At 45.4% G+C, this 23,558-nt stretch overlaps 1 protein-coding gene across 4 annotated transcripts in view; it reads right to left on the minus strand.

Annotated features, from left to right (window-relative positions):
• Nucleotides 1-18,983, minus strand: part of BIN2 (bridging integrator 2) — a 43,915-nt gene extending 24,932 nt beyond the window's left edge. The window contains exons 1-2 of one of the 4 annotated variants that reach the window (XM_017545908.2): nt 18,813-18,983; nt 9,103-9,183 (exon numbers count right to left, since the gene is read on the minus strand). In XM_017545908.2, coding sequence (XP_017401397.2) covers nt 9,103-9,183; nt 18,813-18,893 — 162 coding nt within the window. In that variant the 5' untranslated portion in view covers nt 18,894-18,983. Of the gene's footprint in view, nt 1-2,296; nt 3,950-9,102; nt 9,184-10,764; nt 10,975-18,812 lie in introns of those variants that run through there. The other 3 variants (XM_037744725.1, XM_037744726.1, XM_037744727.1) reach the window with 3 other exon arrangements.
• Nucleotides 18,984-23,558: the final 4,575 nt, after the last annotated feature.

Below are 23,558 nucleotides of genomic sequence, written 5' to 3' on the forward strand. Positions count from 1 at the left end.
ACGGGTACCTGGAACGTCTGGAGAACAGAAACATGGTAGAATTGATCCTGGGAAACTTGCCCACCTCCTTTAGGTGGAAACGTGGCCTGATCACCCACGTGTGCCGGATTTGGCATTTTTTTTTTTTTTTTAAGATGGAGTTTCACCATGATGGCCAGGCTGGTCTTGAACTCCTGACCTCAGGTGATCCACCCACCTCAGCCTCCCAAAGTGCTAGGATTACAGGTGTGAGCCACAGCGCCCAGCCCACAACGTCTTTTAAACATGGATAAGATATGTAGGTAGAAGTTTGAGAATTTTGAAAAGGTGATAATCAAGGTCTTAAAGAGCCTTGAAAGAGTTTTGGAGATTATAAAAATTAACAGGGTTTTAAAATTACTTATTGAAGGAAAAAAAAAGACTTAATTTTTTACTTCACTATAAAAATTTTATTTCAAAAATAAATATAACAAAGTAATAAAAACTGTTAAATTACCTTGCACAGTCTGGGTACAGTGGCTTACGCCTATAATCCCACCACTTTGGGAGGACGAGGCAGGTGGATCACCTGAGGTCTGAAGCTCAAGACCAGCCTGGCTAACATGGCGAAAGCCTGTGTCTACTAAAAATACAAAAATTAGCCGGGTGTGGTGGCACGTGCCTGTAATCCCAGCTACTCGGGAGGCTGAGGCAGGAGAATCACTTGAACCCAAGGAGCAGAGAGGTTGCAGTGAGCTGGGATTATGCCATTGCACTACAGCCTGGGCGACGAGAGCGAAACTCCGTCTCAGAAAAATTACCCTGCACAATCTCTACAAATAAAATCCCTATTTTTTTCCCATTAGTTCTCATATGACCTGAAAAATCAGATCAGTAATCAAGGCGACCATGCATAAATGCACACTGTTCAAAACTAGGGGTACTCTTTCTGTCACAGCCCAGAAAATGGAATGCCTTCTGCTCTCTGCTGTAGCTCACAAAAGCCCAACTCCATTTCTGTGTTTTGGAATGAAGCCATTTAGTCAGAAAATTCTCCTTTATGCTCTTGCTCTTTCTTTTGAGAAGATGAAGTATGAGCATGAGTGTGTGTGTGCGGGGGGAGTAGTGGTGTGGGGCGGGGGAGGAAGGGGAAGACAGGATAGCACCAGGTTTCATATTCTTTCCCTGACCTATCTGTCCTCCCCGGGAATATCTCCAGGCTGAATAATCCCAACATCTTTCTCCTTTCCTGACAGATGTGACTCGCATAGTCTTGGATTCTCGCTTGTCTGGGAGTCAAGAAACTTGGCTCTACCACCAACTAGCAAGTTATTCCACTTCTCTGCCTTCCATTTCTTCATCTATAAACGCAGGGCAAGACCAGTTCTAGGTCAAAATCTTAGGATTTTATCACTTCTGCTCTCTCAATCCTTGCCAAGTTATTGGCATTGCCATAAAGAGTGTGAGTCAGTCCTTCCCACCCATTATACAAACAGTCCCAACCCTTAGTTAATGAACCACTCACACCAGAAGCTTGTCCTGAGCAGTCAGGTGGACAGAGTTAGGTCTAAGAGACTGGGGTACTGGCCAGGTGCGGTGGTTCATGCCTGTAATCCCAGCATTCTGGGAGGCTGAGGAGGATGGATCACCTGAGGTCAGGAGTTCAAGATCAGACTGGCCAACATGGTGAAATCCTGTCTACTAAAAATACAAAAATTAGCCAGGCATGGTGGTGCACAACTGTAATCCCTAGCTACTTGGGAGGCTGAGGCAGGAGAATTGCTCCAACACAGGAGGCAGAGGTTGCAGTGAGCCAAGATTGCACCACTGCACTCTAGCCTGGGTGACAAAGAGTGAGACTCCAACTCAAAATAAATAAATAAATAAATAAAAGAGAGAGAGAGAGAGAGAGAGAGAGAGACTGGGGTACTGAGGATGGAGAGGGTTGTTGTCCTGGGGTTCCCTAGCAGAAAATGGACTCAGACACTCAGCAAAACAAGTGTAAATAGGATGCCCAAACCTTGACCAAGTGTTGAACAGTGCTTGGTTTAATGTAGATCCAGGAGGGAAAGATGAAGCTAGATTATTAGATTTGATTTTAAAGGTAATGAATTGGAAGCAGCTATCACTACCAGAAATAACAGGTTAAAGTGCTGCTTGAGAAAAGGATCCTTCCTATGTAATACACTCTGAAGAGAAGGAATAGGGGGAAGCAAGTAGAGCCTCAAAGAAAAATTACCTATAGAAATGTGATCAGGAATGTGGGCAAGTGGCAAGACGTTGAAATTAGGCCGGGAAGTTTGGGATTGATAAGACAAGCTATTAATAAAAAGTTTACCTGCAATCTGACTGTGGGTGAGAGACAGGGCACACGACCAACTGGTTCAGCTTCTGGAACGCTTCACTCACACCTGTAATCCCAGACCTCAAGGAGTCAGAGGCAGGAGGACTGCCTGAGCCTAAGAGTTTGAGACCAGCTTGGGCAACATAGCAACATCCCATCTTCACACACACACACACAAAAATCCTTGATCTTGTCCTTTTCCTCCTGTGTGTCTTTGCCACCCCAGGTCAGATGTGTCTATATTGTCACTGTCTTCCTCCTTAAACTGAGAGCCTTGTGGGGAGGCATGTTGGCTCATTCATGTTGAAGTCCCAGCACCTGTGTTAACAGTGCCTGGCACTCAGCAGGTGCTCATAAAATGTTTGTTAAATGGGCGGATGTGGTGGCTCATGTCTGTAATCCAAGCACTTTGGAGGCCAAGGTGGACGGATCACCTGAGGTCGGGAGTTCCAGCCTGACCAACATGGTGAAACCCCAGTCTTAAAAAAAAAAGTAATTAAAAAAAATGTTTGTTAAATGAATTTACCAAGAGGAGAATTTCAAAAGTATGTTCAATCAGCACTTATAGATATATCATTCTCTTAGTCAAGAAGTTTTTCCTTATTTATTTTATTTTTAAAATAGAGACAAGGTCTCACTATGTTCCCTAGGCTGGTCTTGAACCCCTGGCCCTTCTGCCTCAGTCTCCCAAAGTGTTGGGATGACAGGCATGAGCCACTGCACCCAGCTAGAAGCTTTTCCTTCTTCCCCACCTAACTCCATTTCATTTATCAAACATACTTTCCCTCCTTAAGTGATGTTTAAATGGTGGGCTTCCACAGGGAATTCGGAGGTGATTGTCCCATTGGTTCTTGTTCTTCCTGATGGCCCTACTTCATTTCTTACCTCTTCTACCTACACGTCTGCTCTTAGAGAGAGGACAGAGGGACAGAATGGGCCGAGAATCAGAAACCTTCCTAAGTGGGTGTCAACTTACTGATTCTTCTTATTTCATCCTGGAGTTGGAAATAGAACAGTAATAAGAGTTGAGAAGAGGACCAGGGAGGCCTCCTGTGAAGCATAGTGAAAAAAAAAGCTGAGTTTAAGTCTAAATCCTGGCCCTGCAACTTATATGCTGTTACTTTACTATTAACATCACACAAAAAAGGAGACACCAGACATTATGTGCTTTCTGATGGAAGAATACAATAACATCTATTAAGTATTCTTGCTGTCAAAACAAAAACTTGAATCTCATCAAGCTCTAAGTCTATCAATTTACAGAAAGTATGGAAGGCATAGGAGCATATTAGACAATACCATGGGAATTCAATTAGCAAAATATAGACTGTAGGAAATTTCAGGACAAACAACCTAGTGTCATCAACAAATAAGCTATAAGAAGGGAGGGATTAGAACACAGATTAAGAGATATAACCTTAAATCTAAGAGACTTAAACATCTCAGTGAGTTGTTGATTTAAACAAACCATAAAGAAACATGAAGACACAATCAGGGGAATTTGAACATTGACAAGATATTTTGTCATATTAAGAAATGATTCTGGCCGGGCGTGGTGGCTCATGCCTGTAATCTCAGCACTTTGGGAGGCTGAGGTGGGCAGATCACCTGAGGTTGGGAGTTCGAGACCAGCCTGACCAACATGGAGATACCCCATCTCTACTAAAAAGACAAAAAATTAGCCAGGCATGGTGACACATGCCTGTAATCCCAGCTACTCAGGAGGCTGAGGTAGGAGAATCGCTTGAACCCGGGAGGCAGAGCTTGCGGTGAGCTGAGACCCTGCCATTGCACTCCAGCATGGGCAACAAGGGCAAAACTCCATCTAAAAAAACAAAAAACAAGAAATCATTCTAGTTTTTTTGTTAAAAGATAGTACTAAAACTTACATTTTCTTGGACTATTTAATCAGAAATATCTGAAAAGATATTTGTATGACATTCATAAGTGAAAAAGGCAAGATGCAAAACCATATGCATGAAATAATCTCACTTCAGTAAATCTCACATTTATTTATTGTGGATATACTTAGATATCATACACACACATAGCAAAGTAATTGTAAAGATATAAAATAACATAGTTATAGTTTAGGAAGACATAAAATCAGAATTGCTTTGTTAACATTGTTTTCTTTTCCCTTTTTTGTTGAGACAGGGTCTCACTTTGTCACCCAGGCTAGAGTGCAGCGGTGCAAACAAAGCTCACTGCAGCCTCGACCTCCTGGACTCAGGCAATCCTCTTGCCTGAGCCTCCCAAGTAGCTAAGACTATTGGAGCATGCCAACATGCCCAGCTAAGTTTTGTATTTTTTATAGAGATGGGGTTTTGCCATGTTGCCCAGGCTGGTCTCAAACTCCGAGCTCAGCACTTTGGCCTCTCGGTGTGCTGGGATTATAGGCGTGAGGCACCATACTGGGTCTATTACTGATTTTTAAATTCATTTTTTTCTTTTTCTTGATGTTCTTTGGGTTGGTTTTTTTTTTTTTTTTTTTGAGACAGGGTCTTGCTCTGTCGCTTAGGCTGGAGTACAGTGGCACAATTGCAGCTTACTGCTCAGTAGCTGGGACCACAGGCGTGCACCACCATGGCCAGCTAACATTTTTTATATTGTGTAGAGATAAGGTATCCTGTGTTGCTGGGTTTGTCTCAAACCCCTAACCTCAGCAATATTCTCACCTCAGCCTTCCGCTCGGAGGTGTGAACCAATGCACCCAACCATTTACTTTCTGGTTTGTTGTAATGAGTACATATTTTATTTATACTGATTTGTTTATTCATTTTTGAGACCAGGTCTTGCTCTGCTGCCTAGGCTGGCATGCAGTGGTATGATCACAGCTCGCTGCAGCTTGGAATTCCCGAGCTCAAGCAATCCTCCTACCTCAGCCTCCCAAGTAGCTGGGACTACAAGCATCTGCCACCACACCTGGCTAATTTTTGTATTTTTTTGTAGAGACAGGGTCTTGCTATGTTGCCCAGGCTCGTCTTGAATTGCTACGCTCAACTAACCCTCTGGCTTTGGCCTCCCGAAGTGCTGGGATTACAGGCATGAGCCACCATGCTCGGCCAAGTAAATGTTTTACAGAGAAACATTTTGAAGTGTGATAATGGTATTGTGGTTGCATTTTAAAAGAGTTCTATCTTTAGAGACTGATCATGAATTTTTTGTTTTTTTTGAGAGAATTTCACTCTGTCGTCCAGGCTGGAGTGCAGTGGTATGATCTCAGCTCACTGAAACCTCCACCTCCCAGGTTCAAGCGATACTCCTGCTTCAGCCTCCCAAGTAAGTGAGATTACAGGTATGTGCCATCACGACCAGCTAATTTTTGTATTTTTAGTAGAGATGGGGTTTCACCATGTTAGTCAGGCTGGTCTCAAACTCCTGATCCCAGGTAATCTGCCCTCCTTGGCCTCCCAAAGTGCTGGGATTACAGGTATGAGCCACTGTGCCTGACCTAATAATGAAATTTTTATGATTATGTAAATGTTGTTGGAATAAAAATGGAGTCACTAATGTTTAAAAAATAATGCCTGATTATAAAGCCAGGGAAAGCTATGAAGAGGAGGTTCTCATGCTTATATGCCTGGTAAGAATTATCACAATAGACCCTATGAAAACCACAACCTTGCACAAAGACCATCACAACCTTATACAAAAAATATTTCTGCAAGGACTTCTGCTCTGTTCTGCCTGTTCAACCTTGGACTGGCGTCACCCTTGTTATTGATCTTTGTAGCCAAGAATAATTATTTTCAAACAATCATGTAATTCTTCTCATTTTTTCCTTTGAGAACATTTGTCTTCCTTTACTTCCCTGAATACCTCATAGTTTACTATGGTACACATATTCCCATTGCAACACTCTATTCCCACATAAATATCTTTTTCTCTTAGACAGCCTCCCTCTGTTATTTAGGCTGGATGAAATGATATATCTGGAATTTGCTTCACAATAATCAAGGACAGGAGAAAGTAAGTGGAGACACAGAGGAAACATGATTGCTCAGGAGGGGATAAATTATGGAAGCTGAACGATGAGTATGTGTGAATTCATTATACAAATTTATCTGCCTTTGTACATATTTAAAACATTCCCTTAAAAAAAAAAAAAGTTTATCAGCCAGGCATGGCAGCTCGTGCCCATAATCCCAGCACTTTGGGAGGCCAAGGCAGGCGGATCACGTGGTCAGGAGGTCGAGAGCAGCCTGACCAACGTGGTGAAATCTCTGCAAAAAATACAAAATTAGCCAGGCATGGTGGTGCACACCTGTAATTCCAGCTACTCAGGAGGCCGAGGAGGCAGGAGAATGACTTGAACCCGGAAGGTGGAGGTTGCAGTGAGGCAAGATCACGCCACTGCACTCCAGCCTGGGTGACAGAGGGAGACTCCGTCTCCAAAAAGAAAAAAAAAAAAAAAAAAGATTTTGTGTTGTCTTTGTCCCTGGTTTCTGGAATTAACTTCTAAATCTTGTGTCTCTGTTATTCATGGTGATCCCGTCAGACTATACCTAAGTTTATGCTAAAAAAAATGACTCAGGATGGTGGCTGGCTAGGCTGGAAAAATCAACCCTGTAACTACAGAGTTGAGGCTCTGAGACAGGTGATGTCAGCCTGACCTCTGCAGGAGGAAGGGGAGCTAGAGATAGATTTAATCATGTAGCCAATGATTCAATGTATAAAGAAACTGCATCAGAACTCCAAGCACCTGAAGCTTACTACATCAATGTGCTGTGAGGGTGACACAGGAGCTTCAAGTTTGTGACCCTCCTGGACCTCACCTTACGTGTCTCTTCATTTGGCTTGTCCTGATTTGTATCTTTGTAATAAAACTTGAGTAGGTAGAAGGAATTCCCAAATGTATAGCCAACTGGTCAGAAGTGCAGGTATTCTGGGAACCCTGGAGCTTACAGCTGGTGTCTAGAAGGAGGGCATTCTTATGAGGACTGTGCCCTTAACCTGTTAAATGTGACGTAACTCTGGATAGTGTTAAAATTGTATTGTGACTGGATATTCTTAAGTTAATAACTCCTTTCCAGTATAAAGAGTGGATAGCAATCTCTAAGGCTAATGTAAAAATTAAATGACACGATGCATGTGAAGCACTGGGCCCAATGCCTTGTTCATGGTAGATGGAAAGGCAAACATCCGTGGAGGTTAAACCTCTGGCATGCCCTTCTTCATGTAAATTTTCTACATGAAATTATCCAGGCCAGGCACAGTGGCTCATGCCTGTAATCCCAGCACTTTGGGGGGCTGAGGGAGGAGGACTGCTTGAGATCAGGAGTTTGAGACTAGCCTGGGCAACATGATGAAACCCTGTCTCTATTTTAAACAAAAAAGATTGAAAAAGAAATCCCAATTGAAATATACAATGAGAATTGGAGGTTTGTTGGTGGCAATGCTAGGTCAAAGATAGAGGTATTATTTTAGATTCAGGGCTCAGGTGTGGTAGATGTAGTGAGTAAAGAGGCAATGAGAAAAACATGGGGCTACTGATAGGCGAGGAGCCCTAGGGTGGGAAAGAGACACTCTGGGGAAGTGAATAAGCCAAAAACTAAAGGGGCAGGGCCTCACTTTGATGCTGTGTAAGGACCTGATGATGCCACTGTACCTGGGCAGTCCTGAGGGGAACAATTAAGAGAAAAGAACATTTCTGGCTGGGCATGGTGGCTCACACCTGTAATCCTAGCACTTTGGGAGGCTGAGGCAGGGGAATCGCGAGTTCAGGAGTTCAAGACCAGCCTGAGCAACATGGTAGCAACATCGCTGCTGAAAATACAAAAATTAGCCAGGTGTGGTGGCTCATGCCTGAATTCCCAGCTACTCAGGGGGTAGAGGCAGGAGAATTGCTTGAACCCAGGAGGCAGAGGTTGCAGTGAGCCGAGATTGTGCCATTGCACTCCAGCCTGGGCGACACAGCAAGGCTCCATCTTAAAAAAAAAAAAGAACATTCCTCTGTTCCCCAGAATGACAGCAGCAAGAAAAAAGGTAAAGTCATTTTATTATTTTTTTATTTATTGTACTATTTTTTTGAAACAGAGTTTTCGCTCTTGTCCAGGCTGGAGTGAGGTGGCTTGATCTTGACTCACCATAACTTCTGCGTCCTGGGTTCAAGCAATTCTCCTGCCTCAGCCTCCTGAGTAGCTGGAATTACAGGCGCACGCCACCATGCCTGGCTAATTTTGTATTTTTAGTAGAAACGGGGTTTCTCTATGTTGGTCAAGCTGGTCTCAAACTCCTGACCTCCGATGATCCATCCGCCTCAGCTTCCCAAAGTGCTGGGATTACAGGTGTGAAACACCACGCCCAGCCTTTATTTTTATTTATTTATTTTTTGAGATGAAGTTTCGCTCTTGTCACCCAGGCTGGAGTGCAATGGCGCGATCTCTGCTCACTGAACCTCTGCCTCCCAGGTACAAGTGATTCTCCTGCCTCAGCCTGCTGGGTAGCTGAGATTACAGATACCTGCCACATGCCCGGCTAATTTTTTATATTTTTAGTAGAGACAGGATTTCACTATGTTGGCCAGGTTAGTCTCAAACTCCTGACCTCAGGTGATCCTCCCGCTTCAGCCTCCCAAAGTGCTGTTATTACAGGCATGAGCCACCGCGCCTGGCCAGTAAATTCCTTTAGTTTACTGAGGAAGGATAAGCAGCAGGTTACTCTGTAGCCCTTAACCCTAGGGGGAAGGTGGCTTGGTAGGGATGTTTTCCAGTTTGTAGAACTTCTTGTTCTTCTGCCACTCAGCCCTCCTGTCTCCTTTCTTCTTCCAAGCTTCTCTCCCCCACCCTCCAGATTACCTGTTGTTGGTAGAAGTTGTTAGCGCTTTGTTCAAATCGTTCATCTTTGGTTTCTACAGTTTTCCCCAATTTCTGCAGCACCTGGGGATATAAGTCAGAGAGGCCCATAAGGTTATAGTCAAGTCTGTCTTACCTGTTGGCCTCATAAGACCCTGGCTTCAGTCAAGAATCTCACTTATAACTGAAGGACTGTACTCTCACTAGACCAACAGAATTAGGAATGTAACAAACTGCTGAAAAAATAATCCTGTTTTATGATTCTTTTCAAATTAGGGATAGCTCTAGAGGGTATATAGTAGTGAGCTAGAGAGTATATATTAATATAAACACAGAAGAAATAAGGTATATCTGGCCAGGTGCAGTGGCTCATGCTGTAATCCCAGCACTTGGGAGACCAACGAGGGTGGATCACCTGAGATTGGGAGTTCAAGACCAGCCTGACCAACATGGAGAAGAAACCCTGTCTCTACTAAAATACAAAATTAGCTAGGTGTGATGGTGCATGCCTGTAATCCCAGCTACTCGGGAGGCTGAGGCAGGAGAATTGCTTGGACCCGGGAAGTGGAGGTTGACGTGAACGGAGATTGCACCATGACACAGTGAAATTCTGTCAAGAAAGAAAGGAAAGAAAGAAAGAAAGAGAGAGAGAGAGAAAGAAAGAAAGAAGGAAGGAAGGAAGGTATACCTTTCTGAATGAATGTCATTGTTATTATTATTATTTTCTCTGAGAAAGGGTCTTGCTCTGTTGCTCTGGCTGTAGTACAGTGGCACAATCACAGCTTACTATAGCCTCAACCTCCCTGGGCTCAAGCAATGCTCCCACCTTGGCCTCCCCAGTAGCTGGGACCACATGCTCACACCACCACACCCAGCTAATTTAAAAATATTTTCTGTAGAGACAGGGTCTCACTATGTTGTTCAGGCTGGCTGAACTCCTGGGCTCAAGTGATCCTGCTGCCTCAGCCTCCCAGAGTGCTGCAATTATAAGCATGAGCTGCTAGGCTGGCTGTCATCATTATTAATATTTAAAATGTTTTTTTTTTTTAGAAGGAAGGAGGAGAGCACTATATTCAAACAAGTATTAATGAGAAAAATGTAAAATGTGCATGGCTCTTAAAGGTAAAACATAAGCCTTGAAGACATTTTTTACTTGAGAGACTGTTTTCAGCTATAGCCATAGATTCCTCTAGATAGATGAGGTGAGTGAGAGGTTAGGCCAGGGACGATTCCCTCCTGAGGGCTTTTGTGGAAAGCTTTGAGAGGCCCTGATATAATGCATCTGAAACTTGGCTGGACATGAATGCTATCCATGTCTCCTGCCTCTCAACTAGAAAACCTGAGAGTCAAACCATCATACTGATGTCAGTGCTAAAGCAAAAGACATATGGATTAATAAGACCCAGTCTCTGTTCTCATAGGACACTCACTTATAAACAGGCAATTACATGTAGTAAGAAATCACTGAGTCTTCTGCCTATAACCCCCATCTTGGAAGGAGATACTATCATCCTGCCATGCCCAAGTTAGAATCCCAGGAGTTGCCTTCAACTACTTCTCCTTCATCCTCTTCATGGAATCCCTCGCCATGTCCATCTGTAGAAACCATCCTATTCCCCTAGTCTCACTGCCACAGCCTTAGTCTAGGCCCTTATTGTTTATTACCTGGCCTGCTGCAGTAGATCTACCATGCTGCTGCTTACAACCTTCTAATGGTTCCCCATTCATCTGTTCAACACATTGTTATTAAATGGCCAATATGGGCTGGGCCCGGTGGCTCAAGCCTTTAATACCAGCACTTTGGGAGGCCAAAGCAGGAGGATCACTTGAGGTCAGGAGTTTGAGACCAACTTGGCTAACAGGGTGAAACCCTGTTTGTACTGAAAAAAAAAAAAAAAAAAAAAAAAAAAATAATAGAAAAAAAAAAAAAAAAAAAAAAAAAAAAAAAATTAGCTGGGCATGGTGGGAGGCTGAGGCAGGACAATCACTTGAGCCTGGGAGGCAGAGGTTGCAGTGACCCAAGATCATGCCACTGCACTCCAGCCTGAGTGACAGAGAGAAACGTCTTACAAAAAAAAAAAAAAAAAAAGCCCAATATGTATCTTTAAGTAATAGTTCAAATTCTAGCTATAAGCAGGTCCTAAGTATCTGACCCTGCATTAAGCCTCACTTCTCATTCATACTCCTCCTCTCTGCAGGTCTCCTTTCTTAACACTTTTTTCTCTTTTTTCCTGTCTTTTTTTTTGAGACAGAGTCGTCCTCTGTCACCTAGGCTAGAGTGCAATGGCACTATCTCAGCTCACTGCAACCTCCGCCTTCCGAGTTCAAGTGATTCTCCTGCCTCAGCCTCCAAAGTGGCTGGGATTACAGGAGCCTGCCACCACACTCAGCTAATTTTTCTATTTTTGGTATACAGAGGGTTTCACTGTGTTAGCCAGGCTGGTCTCGAACTCCTGACCTCATAATCCGCACACCTTGGCCTCCCAAAGTGCTGGGATTACAAGTGTGAGCCATCGCACCTGGTCCCCTAACACTTTTTTAGTTTCCTGAATAAGCCAAACTGTTGTTTGTCATAGATGCTGGTCCCTTTTTCTAGAATACCTTTTCCCACCTTGTCTGCCAGGTAAGTATCTTACAAAACCCAGATCATACCATGTGTCTTTCGTGACACTTAACCACATCCACTTCATTCCACTGATCGATTATTCTCTCCCTCCCAAATGCTTGCAACTTCTCTCTTTTGTATACAGTTCAATTATTATTTTATTATTTCTATTTATTTGTTTATTCTCCTAAACTATAGGGTCCTTAAGGGTTAGGTACTTGCTTGGCTCATTTAGATTTCTCAGTATCTAGCAACTAGATAATTAATATTATAACAGGAAGGAGAGAAAGACTGATATAGGAGGGGATGAATGAGTGAAGCCTTGGAGAAGGATTTTGCTGGACTGAAATAGAGTATAGGGGCCAGGCACAGTGGCTCACACCTGTAACCCCAGCACTTTGGGAGGCCGAGGCGGATGGGTCACCTGATGTCAGGAGTTCGAGACCAGCCTGATCAACATGGTGAAACCCTGTCTCTACTAAATACAAAAAAAAATTAGCTGGGTATGGTGATGCATGCCTGCAATCCTAGCTACTTGGGAGGCTGAGGTAGGAGAATTGCTTGAACCTGGGAAGCAGAGGTTGCAGTGAGCTGAGATTGGGCCATTGTTGCACTCCAGCCTGGGCAACAGAGCGAAACGCTGATTTTAAAAATAATAAGAAAAATAAATAAATAAAGGGTGAGGGTAGAAAGAGGATTCCAGTTAGAGACGACAGCATCAGCAAAATCATAGGAGTACACAGCTTCACAAGCTGGTTCAGCATGGCTATTATGGGAAGTGGTGGGGAATAAAGCTAGAAAGGGAGACTGGAGTTTCATTATGAAGGGCTTTGAATGCCATGCAAGAGTACCCAGATCTGGGGAGTGTGGCAGGCTCTGTGGAAAGACTCTGATTCGTATCTCCATTCTTCTTTTTTTTTAGAGAAGTCTTGCTCTGTTGCCCAGGCTGGACTGCAGTGGTGCGATCTCGGCTCACTGCAACCTCTGCCTCCTGGGTTCAAGCGATTCTCCTGCCTCAGCCCCCCAAGTAGCTGAGATTATAGGCGCCTGCCACTATGTCCGGCGAATTTTGTATTTTTAGTCGGGTTTCACCATGTTGGCCAGGTTGGTCTTGAATTCCTGACCTCAGGTGATCTGCCCACCTCAGCCTCCCAAAGTGCTGGGATTACAGACATAAGCCACATCACCTGGTCAGTATCTCCATTCATAACCCAGGGTGTGTCTCATTCCTGGAGCTCTTGCTGCAGTGGTTAAGATCAAGCAATCTGGCTGGGCGCGGTGGCTCAAGCCTGTAATCCCAGCACTTTGGGAGGCCGAGGCGGGTGCATCACGAGGTCAAGAGATTGAGACCATCCTGGTCAACATGGTGAAACCTCGTCTCTACTAAAAATACAAAAAATTAGCTAGGCCTGGTAGCACGTGCCTGTAATCCCAGCTACTCAGGAGGCTGAGGCAGGAGAATTGCCTGAACCCAGGAGGTAGAGGTTGCGGTGAGCCGANAAAGAGTATATCTGATTTAAGAATTTAAGAATGGATCGAGACCATCCTGGTCAACATGTTGAAACCCCGTCTCTACTAAAAATACAAAAAAAACATTAGCTGGGCATGGTGGCGCGTGCCTGTAATCCCAGCTACTGAGGAGGTTGAGGCAGGAGAATTGCCTGAACCCAGGAGGCGGAGGTTGCGGTGAGCCGAGATCGCGCCATTGCACTCCAGTCTGGGTAACGAGAGTGAAACTCCATCTCAAAAAAAAAAAAAAAAAAAAATCAAGCACTGCGGAGTTAGATATGAACTCCCATCTTGGCCTTTCTACTTACTGACTCTACATCTCCAGGCAAGTCACTTAAACTTTTGAGCCTCAGTTTACAGAACCCCCTTTCCCCCATTAAGATAATATTTATCTCCTGGAGTTGTTAGGAGATTAAATGCTATTTGGCATGTAAATTGCTTTCTCAGTGCTGCCCCACAGAGAGCCCTCAATATATACTCACTGTCATTATGTTTAGTTTTGCTCCCTTGCCTGTAAATGGTTGTATTTCCTTTTTAATTTTGCCATATCTGTTTGTGTCTGTCTCTAACTCCACCTCACTTGCCACCCAGCCCTGGATGTGCACAGTCTGCCATCCTCTCTGGCTCCACCCTTCCCCGCTAACAAAACACTGTCCTCTACCAGAAAGTTGCAAAACCACCTTGTTTAGTGTTAAGTGTAGCTCTTAACTTCCTTTCTGCTACCCCTCCCTTCCTTTGCCCCTATTTGGTTCTTCATAGGCAGAGAAGATAGAAAAAATAGAAAAGAGAAAACTTAGAGTCACTGTAGGGGATGAATGGGGCAGACCAGTCTCCCCAATCTCCAAAAGGCTCAAGGCCAAAAGGCCTGGAGGGTGTGGGGTCGAGGGGTACTGTGAGAAACTTCCCCACCTTCCAACCTGGAAAGTGAAAATGTGTTACTATTCTGAAACATACCCCAGTGCTCTGCAGCTGAAGTAATTTGTTGCCATAAGCAACAGGTACATGTTAGGGCACTGACACTATGTCATAGGTGTTTTCTTCCTCAATGAAAGACCCTTGAGGGAACAGGGTGCACAGATGCTAAACAGATGTTTGTTGAAAGAATGAATAAATCCTACTTTTGGATCACTTCCTAATGAAAGCCCATATAATGCTAATCCCTAAAATTCTGCTTTGAGAATTCTGCCCCAATGTGCCTGGCCTGGCAGCTAAGTTAGAATACAGATATTTAAGGAGAAACAGCCAGAGTGAGGCAAGAAAGCAAATGTGGCAAAGTGTTAACACTTGGTGAATCTGCGTGAAAAATATTCCAGTGTACATTGATTGATTTTAACTTTTCTGTGGTAGATCAGGTTTACGGGTGGAAATAGAGCTTTAAAAAAAAAACTACGTCTGGGTACGGTGGCTCACGCCTGTAATCCCAGCACTTTGGGAGGCCGAGGCACGAGGTGGGAGATCAAGACCTATCATGTTTTAGTTAATTCCCTCAATTGGGGTAGTTTGCATAGGGCCTGGTTAGTTGATGACATTTTAAAATTTTGCTAAAAATTTTCTTAGGTGCAGTAATTTTATTGTAGTTATGTAGGAAATATTTATTTATTTTGTGACAGAGTCTATCTAGCTCTATTGTTCGGGCTGGAGTACAGTGGCACAGTCTCAGCTTACTGCAACCTCCACCTCCCGGGTTCAAGTGATTCTCCTGCCTCAGCCTCCAAGCAGCCGGGACTACAGGCACACGCCACCATGCTCAGCTAATTTTTATACTTTTTGGTAGAGACGGGATTTTGCCACATTGGCCAGGCTGGTCTCAAACTCCTGACCTCAGGTATCTACCCACCTCGGCCTCCGAAAGTGCTGGGATTACAGGTGTGAGCCACTGCACCCAGCCGGAAACTTTATTTTTAGGATATATGATAAAGTAAGCTTTCCTTGAAAGGTCCTAATATATTTTTTTAGCCTTTTCTCTGACCACTCCCTGTGTTCCAGCTCAGCTGTTATTTCTCACTCCAGGCTCCATGCATTGTTTATGCTGGCATTTCTCAGCTAGAATGCTCTCTGACCACTTACCTGAAAAACTACTAATCGTCCATAATTCCTATTTCAAATTCAGCCTCTACTATAAAACCTCTCGATTCTCCCCAATCTTTTTGTCCTCTGAATTCCCTTAAACCTGCATCCCTCAGGTCACTTATTTTATTATTATTATTATTATTTTACCTAGATTGTAAGCTTCTGGCAAGCAAGAATGTCTTTTACCTCTAAATTCCCTGCGGGGTCCAGCCTAGGACCCCGAACAAAGGAGTTTTTCTGTAAATATTTGTTGAATTAAACCCTTTGGGATTTAAGTTGACTAGATGTCAACAGAGAAGACCAACAAAGGAGTGGTAAACAATGCCCCTTCCAGGGGGATCTGAGAGGTTTGCCATGAGAAATCACAAACAGATGGTGAAAGCAGTACTATAGTTTGAAATGTGAAGATGTATCATACTAAAAACACACATACACACACACAATAATGCCAGCTTAAATTCAGTCTCACGTTGAGTTTGGCCAGGAAATGGAAAACAGACCAAGGATGTGTCATCCCCATTGTGTTTAATGGTCACCAGACCTCCACTCCCAGCTTTTCAGAGGATGCGTGAACAAAATGTGCTTCTACCCCTGAGCTCTGCTCCTGAAAGAGGATCAGCAGGAAGTGGGGGAAGCACAGATGTTGAGAGTGGCTTATCAGGAACGTTGTAAAGCAGCAGGCTGAGGTTAGGGTTAAGAGGCAGGACACCTGGGTTTCAGTCATATTTCTGCTGCTTACCAATCTCTTTTGAGCCTTGTTTCCTTATTTCTAAAACAGAGATGCTAATAACCTGCTTAAAGGGTAGAATAGATGAAAGGAAATCATACTGCTAGAACGTTGGCTCCATAAAGGGAGAGATAATCACTTTCTTACATCCCTGTCTCTAATCCGTAACAGGTGCTTGATATTTGACATATTTTGCTATTTGACACATCGGCTATTACTTACTACTTAGAAGATTAAATCCAACTGCTTGCAGAAAAATCAAAAAGTGTTGCAAGGAATGCTTTCATTTTAGTGCAAATTTCTCCCTCTTTATCTTGCTCTCAACAACTTCTCAAGACTCAATCAAGGACTGGCTTCTGGCTGACAGCTGAGCTCCTGGCATCCCAGGCCATTTCCAACTCACCCAAGTTCAACCTCTGCCTACCCTCGTGTCTAGTCTGGGTTCAGAATATCCTGTTTTCTGCATCAACCGGGAATTCCCCATGGCAGACTTGAGTTTGCTCCTCTTTTTCTGCCTCCTCAGGGTTCAGGCCAGAAGAACCTGAGTGACTGGTTCTCTCTTTGGGAAGTATTTGACTCTGAGTCAAATGTGACTCCTTTTCAATATAGTTTTCTTACCATATTGAGTTTCATCAAGAACATCAACCCTCTCATTTTACAGGCCTGAGATCTGAAGCCCAGAGCAGGATATTATTTAGCCAAGGTTTGGAGTCCATGCTTACAAAGGAGTGAAAGCCCAAAGCAAGGTCATAGTGTTGACAAGAGGCTAGATGAAGACAGAAGATACAAGAGTGAAATACAATCAATTGGTATGCCTTTTATTTTTATAAATTTTTATTTATTTTGATTTTTATAAATTTTTATTTTTATTTTTTGAGACAAGGTCTCCCTCTATTGCCCCGTCTTGAGTGAGGTGGTATGGTCACCGTTCACTGCAGCCTTGACCTCCTGGACTGAAGTGGTCCTCCCACCTTGACCTCCCAACGTGCTGGGATTACAGGAGTGAACCGCTGTGCCTGGCCTGTATGTCTTTTTAAAATTACTATTATTCATGAGTGTTTTGTCTTTTAGGGTTTTTGTTTTGTTTTGTTTCAACCACATTATGGCCTTCTCATCTCCAGTACTTCCTGCTAGCCCACACTGTTTCTAGCTAGACCTTCCCATAGGCACTGCTCTTGGGTCTACCAGATTTCTAAGCCTTCAGAGAGGCTCAAACTAGGATCAAGGTGAAGTTGGGGTAAGTGAAGTAACAAAGTCTGGCTACACAAACTCTTCCCCTTTTCCTTCCTCTTTCACATGACCTCAATGATAGATAAAGTATACACAGTCTCTCCCTTCCATTCTGGGCTCTTAAAGTCAGGAGCTACATCTACATTCCATCCGTTCTTTGCTGATAAATCAACTTGGGAGACCTGGTTGCCCTTAAGCCTTCCCAGGGCTCAAACCAGTGTTCCACATTTAGAAGATAAAAGAGATATTTAATTCTTTTCTTTTCTTTCTTTTGAGACAGAGTTTTGCTCTTATTGCACAGGCTGGAGTGCAATGGCATGATCTCGGTTCACCACAACCTCTGCCTCCCAGGTTCAAATGATTCTCCAGCCTCAGCCTCCAGGGTAGCTGGAATTACAGGCATTGTCACGACGCCTGGCTAGTTTTGTATTTTTAGTAGAGACTGTGTTTTTTCTCCATGTTGGTCAGGCTGACCTCAGGTGATCCTCCTGCCTTGGCCTCCCAAAGTGCTGGGATTACAGGCGTGAACCACCATGCCCAGCCTAGAAGATAATAGGGATATTTCAGTTGCTAAGAAGAGCTGTTCATCCAAATGCTTCTAAGTCCATCAGCTCTTAGAAAACCAAAACTTCTCTGTTGTAGAAGGCAGGCTGGGCTTAATAAAGAGAGAAAAAATAAATAAAAAAGGAAACTCTTATCTCAGGTCCTTCTTGTCTCTCCCTGGCTGACACGTCTTCCCAAACCGCCTTGTCTACTAGGGTGTTGGTAGGTGGAGGGCAGAAGTTCAGATTAGAAGCAAGATAATATTCTGGACAGGTAGAAACAAAAATGCCATCAAAATGTGAAGAGAGTGTCCCCAGGATCTAGACTGGCAAGGCAAGTCATAGACAGGCAGCCTACCTAAATGCCAGTGCTGGGGCAGGGCTACCTGGCACTAACCAAGGATGCACTCTAAACACAGATGTGGTTCATCATCCTGGGAGGTGTACTCCCCTACGCCAAAGGGAAGGTGCAGGAAGCAGATATGGGCTCCTACTTACATCAGCTGAAACACCACCCAGAGGCCAGGCAGAGTGAGGGAGGGGGAGAACTACGCAGGATTATTCTAGCCTTCTGTGGACTCCCCGTCCAAGCTAAGCGAGGGTGCACCCTGGCACCCGCTGCATCGCTGTCTTTGACTGGGAAAATTACCCTCCAGTTTCATCATCTGTAAAATACCAATTTTGGATTGCTAGGACAAAACTTGAATCAAAGGTGGCCACCGTCGTCAGTTCCTTTCTTTCACCTTTTCTGGGTCAGCCTGAGAGTTGTCGGAGGTTCTGCCAGAGACTGCTGTCTCCCCAGCCACCCTCATTCTTGCCTAAGATCGGGTGGCCGTCTCCGTTCTCTCTCCAATCTGCCAATTTTCATGGAAGCCCACTTCCCACTCCCGTTTCCCCGGAAGAGCGGGAGACCCTCCTCATTAGCCCAGGCCTTTCGGGGTCCCTGAGCGCCCTGCCCGCCCCTCCTGCCCACCAGGCCTCTGCCTTGGCTCCCTGGGGGCCGGACAGACGGCGAGGCCCGGCCGCCTACCTTCTCCTGGGCCCTGCTGAACTTCTTCTGCACCTGCTTGGCGAAGAGGCCGGCCGCGCCGCCCGCCTTGCCCTCTGCCATCCTGCCGGCTCCCCGGGGGCCGCCGCCTGGCCCCGCGCCCTGTGGTTTTCTGAGGCCCCCGAAGAGGAAGTGCGGGCTCCCGGCATGCCTCGCATCCGGCCCCGGCCCTGCGCCACCCCAGGCCCTGCGCCATCCCTGACCGCCCCCTGCCAGCCCCGAGGCCCGCCCTGCGGCCTAACACTGTCCGCCCGAGGGCGGCCGGGGCAGCGATACTCGGCTTGGAGGGGCGGGACGGGGCCTGCCCTCAGGCGGCGCTCGCTGGAGGCCAGCATCGGATCTCCAGCCCTGGCCCGAACTTCGGCCCCGCTGAACCGGGTCCTCCGCAGTGGGCCGAGACTCGTTCGCTCAGGAAAGCCAGTTCCCATCACAGTGAGCACTGGAAAGTAACCGCAACCGCAGGGTAGAAAATGGTGTGCGTTCCACTCAGCGATAGGACTACGGTATCGAAAACGCGTTTAGGTTCTGTGGATATGCATGCGAGGCCGCCATTAAACTGCGTTTCTTGCTCCAGGTTGCAGTGTAGGCTCTAAGCCTGGAACTGATACGGATAGAGTGCAGAAAACGGGCAGGGCCGTCCATGCGGCTTTGAAAGGGAGGAACAGGACGGGCATGGTGTAATCCCAGCACTTTGGGAGGCCCAGGTGGGTGAATCGCCTGAGGTCAGGAGTTCGAGACCAGCCTGACCAATACTGTGAAACCATGTCTCTACTGAAAATACTAAAATTAGCCGGGCGTGGTGGTGGGCACCTGTAGGCCCGGCTACACAGGAGGCTGAGGCAAGAGAATTGCTTGAACCCTGAGGCTGAGGTTGCAGTGAGCCGAGATCAAGCCACTGCACTCCAGCCTGGGTGACAGAGTAACACTCCATCTCAAAACAAAAACAAAAACAAAAACTGAGCTGGAGATAGAAACGGGCTGGGGGGCTGGCTCTTAGGCCAGGGAATGATCACATTGAAAAAAGGCTGAGGAGGAGAGTATGGACGCCCATGCTGGGGATATGGAGCAGGTTTTTCTAGTTGGAATACAGTGTACTGGATGGAGGCAGAATGTGAACGCAGACAGATTGTGCAAAGTAGGGTGGGGCTGCTGAAATGACAACTATTGTTTCTCTAGGGAAAAGTTCTCCAAGAAATTCCTCTCTGATCTGTTTGAGGGGATAGCTGGAGATTAGGATGCCAGGCTTGGAGGAACCACATATTCAGATATTACAGGGCAGGTAAAATTTCCTCAAGGAAGGGAAGAAGGTCAAAATAATAACTTCTTAAGGAGTGGAGGGGGAAGATAGGAGCCTGACACAAAATCAGAGGCCCTTATATGCTATTGTGTTCCTGTTCTTTCCCCAAAACAGTAATTACTGCACTCAAGGTCAACTGTGTGGCAGGCATTGCTGGGTGCTCTGAAACTACAGATGAATAAAATGCAGTCACTGACCTTAAGATGCTTAAAGTCAGGTCAGGGCAGTGGTTTACACCTATAATCATAGCACTTTGGGAGGCCAAGGCAGGTAGATTGCCTGAGCTCAGGAGTTCGAGACCAGCCTGGGTAACACAGTGAAACCCCATCTCTACTAAAATACGAAACATTAGCCAGACATGGCCATGTGCACCTGTAGTCCCAGCTACTTGGGAGGCTGAGGCAGGAGAATCGCTTGAACCCAGGAGGCGGAGGTTGCCGTGAGCCAAGATTGCACCACTGCACTCCAACCTGGGCACAGAGCGAGACTCCTTCTCCAAAAAAAAAAAAAAATGCTTAAAGTCTGGCCAGGTGCCATGGCTCATGCCTGTAATCCCAACACTTTAGGAGGCCAAGGAAGGTGGATTGCTTGAGCCCAGGAGTTTGAGACTAGCCTGGGCAACATAGCAAGACCTTGTCTCTGCTAAAAATATAAAAATTAATTGGGCATGGTGGCACACACCTGTAGTCCCAGCTACAAGGAGGCCAAGGTGGGAGGATCACCTGAGCCAGGGGAGATAGAGGCTGCAGTGAACCCTGATGGTGCCACTGCATGCCAGCCTGGGCAAAGGGTGAGACCCTCTCTCAATAAATAAAGAATAAATATTAATAAATAAATATATGAATAAAGATGCTTAAAGTCTGGAGGTGGAGATAGGTGGTAATCAGGTGATTATAATTCATTGTGATTAATTCATTTGTAGAGATGGATACAACATTTTCTGGCAATAGGTGATTAGGGTTTGTTTGCTTGTAGGCAGAGTCTTGCTTTGTTGCCCAGGCTGGAGTACAGCAGTGCCATCAGGGCTCACTGCAGCCTCTATCTCCCAGGCCCAAGTGATCCTCTCACCTGAGCCTTCCAAGTAGCTGGGACTAAGGTGTGTGCATGCCACCACTCCTGGCTACCCAGACTAATCTGGAAGGCTTGAGCTTAGGCAATCCACCTGCCTCAGCCTCCCAAAGTCCTGGGATTATAGGTATTAACCATCGTGCCCAGCCAGGTGATTAGGGATTATTCTGGATTTAGCTTTGGTGATGGCCTGGAAGAAACAGGGTAACAAAAATGGAAGGACTTGATATTGGATGGGGAAGACTGGGGAGAAGCACGGAGAATAGCAGTACTGCAGGAACTCTGAGGGTAGATGGCAATGCTAACAGGTATGTCAGTAGCAGAAGGAGGCCAATACCTGTGTCCCTCCCAGGATTACATGGCATCCACAGCAATGCAACCCAGCCACTGGCTCCTAAGAAACTCTGCTTAGTGCCAATATCTCGCAAACTGAAATTGATGGTCACCAAATCATGTAGTGTTAGAGAAGAAACACCCTTAGAAGTTAATTAGATAGTGAAGTTGAGTCACAGAAAGGGCTGATGACTTGCCTAAAGTCACCCAGCTCCTCAGTGGTGGAACTGTGATGGTAACAGACTCAACCTCTTACAGCACATTTGGTGTTCTAGAGGCCTCTGCTGAGCCTGCCAATTCCAGGGTCTGTCTCAGCCAGTTTCTCCTTCTGCAATGTTTAATACCCTAGTCCCTCTTGTCTGCTCTTCAGTGATTGACATGAAAAGCTGATTCTCATCCTTTTTAGCCTTCCCCTTTCAGTTCCCCCTTTGCCTTCTCATAGGCCACGCTAACAGACTGAGCCTTGGCCAGGATACAGCAGAATTATCAGTTTCCCAGTTCTCTGTAGTTTATAGAACCCTGGATCCGGTTGCCTATTTTAGTCCCGGCCTTGAAGTGCTGATTCACACTTAGCTTGAGGCCCTATGTTGCTGTCGCCTCTTCCTTTCTGTTTTGTCTCTTCCCCTCAGCCCTTTCCTTTCTTTGTTTAGTGTCTTCTCTTCTCTCCTTTTTTCTATTCTTAGTTCTCCAGTCTCTTTTTTTTGAGACAGGGTCTCACTCTGTTGCCCAGACTGGAATGCAGTGGCGCAATCTTGGCTCGCTGCAGCCTTGACCTCCCAGGCCCAAGTAATTCTTTCCAGTTTCTAATTGATCACTTTCTTGTTTTCTTTTCCTTTCTTTCTCCTTCTTCTTCTTCTTCTTCTTTTTTTTTTTTTTTGAGGCAGAGTCTTACTCTGTCGCCAGGCTGCAGTGCAGTGGCACGATCTCAGCTCACTGCAACCTCCCCCTCCCCAGTACAAGTGATTCTCCTGCCTCAGCCTCCCAAGTAGCTGGGACTACAGGTGCATGCCACCATGCCCAGCTAATTTCTGTATTTTTAGTAGAGACAGGGTTTCACCATGTTGGCAAGATGGTCTCGATCTCTTGACCTCATGATCCGCCCGCCTCAGCCTCCCAAAGTGCTGGGATTACAGGTGTGAGCCACTGCGCCCATCCTCTAATTTCACTTTCTTAGTCTGCTGGTATCTGCCCTGGCTCCGAATCTTATACTTCTATCTCTGGTGTATCCTAGTAGTTGCCATCACCCAGAAACTTGGGGTGGGCACTCATTTTAGGCACTGAAAGGGGAAACAAAAGAAGGATGAGCCCACGATCTACCTGGGAAAGTTAGGGCACAGTCACTCGGGAACTTTTTTTTTTTATATTTTTTTGAGACAGAGTCTTGCTTAGGCTAGAGTGCAGTGGTGCGATCTCAGCTCACTGCAACTTCTTCTTCCCGGGTTCAAGTGAGTCTCCTGCCTCAGCCTGGGATTATAGGTGCCTGCCACCGCGCCCAGCTGATTTTTGTATTTTTAGTAGAGATAGGGTTTCACCATCTTGGCCAGGTTGGCCTCAAACTCCTGACCTCATGATCCACACGCCTCGGCCTCCCAAAGTGCTGGGATTACAGGCATAAGCCACTGCGCCTGGCCCACTCAGGAACTTTTTAAAGTACTCTGTGCCTTTGAATATAGAAAATATGCACAAGAATAGGGCAGATGGGCAGATTAGTGGATAGGTAGATCCTAAAGTAACCCAAAATGGGTAATGTAAAGCTACTCCCACTGGGCTTGGGTTGTGGACTGGTAAAGGTAGCAGTGAAGAGAAGAACCAGCACACAGATGTAGTGAAATCCAATTTGGATCCTATAACTGCATTTCTCCTAATTCAGTGGTCCCCAGTATTTTTGGCATCAGGGACCAGTTTTGTGGAAGATAATTTTCCACAAACCAGGGTGGGAGATGGTTTCGAGATGATTCAAGCGCATTACATTTATTATGTACTTTATTTCTATTATTATTACATTGTAATATATAGTGAAATAATTATAC

The sequence above is a fragment of the Cebus imitator genome, unplaced genomic scaffold (genome assembly GCF_001604975.1).
Source record: "Cebus imitator isolate Cc_AM_T3 unplaced genomic scaffold, Cebus_imitator-1.0 Scaffold181, whole genome shotgun sequence".
In the NCBI taxonomy this organism is placed as follows: Eukaryota; Metazoa; Chordata; class Mammalia; order Primates; family Cebidae; genus Cebus; species Cebus imitator.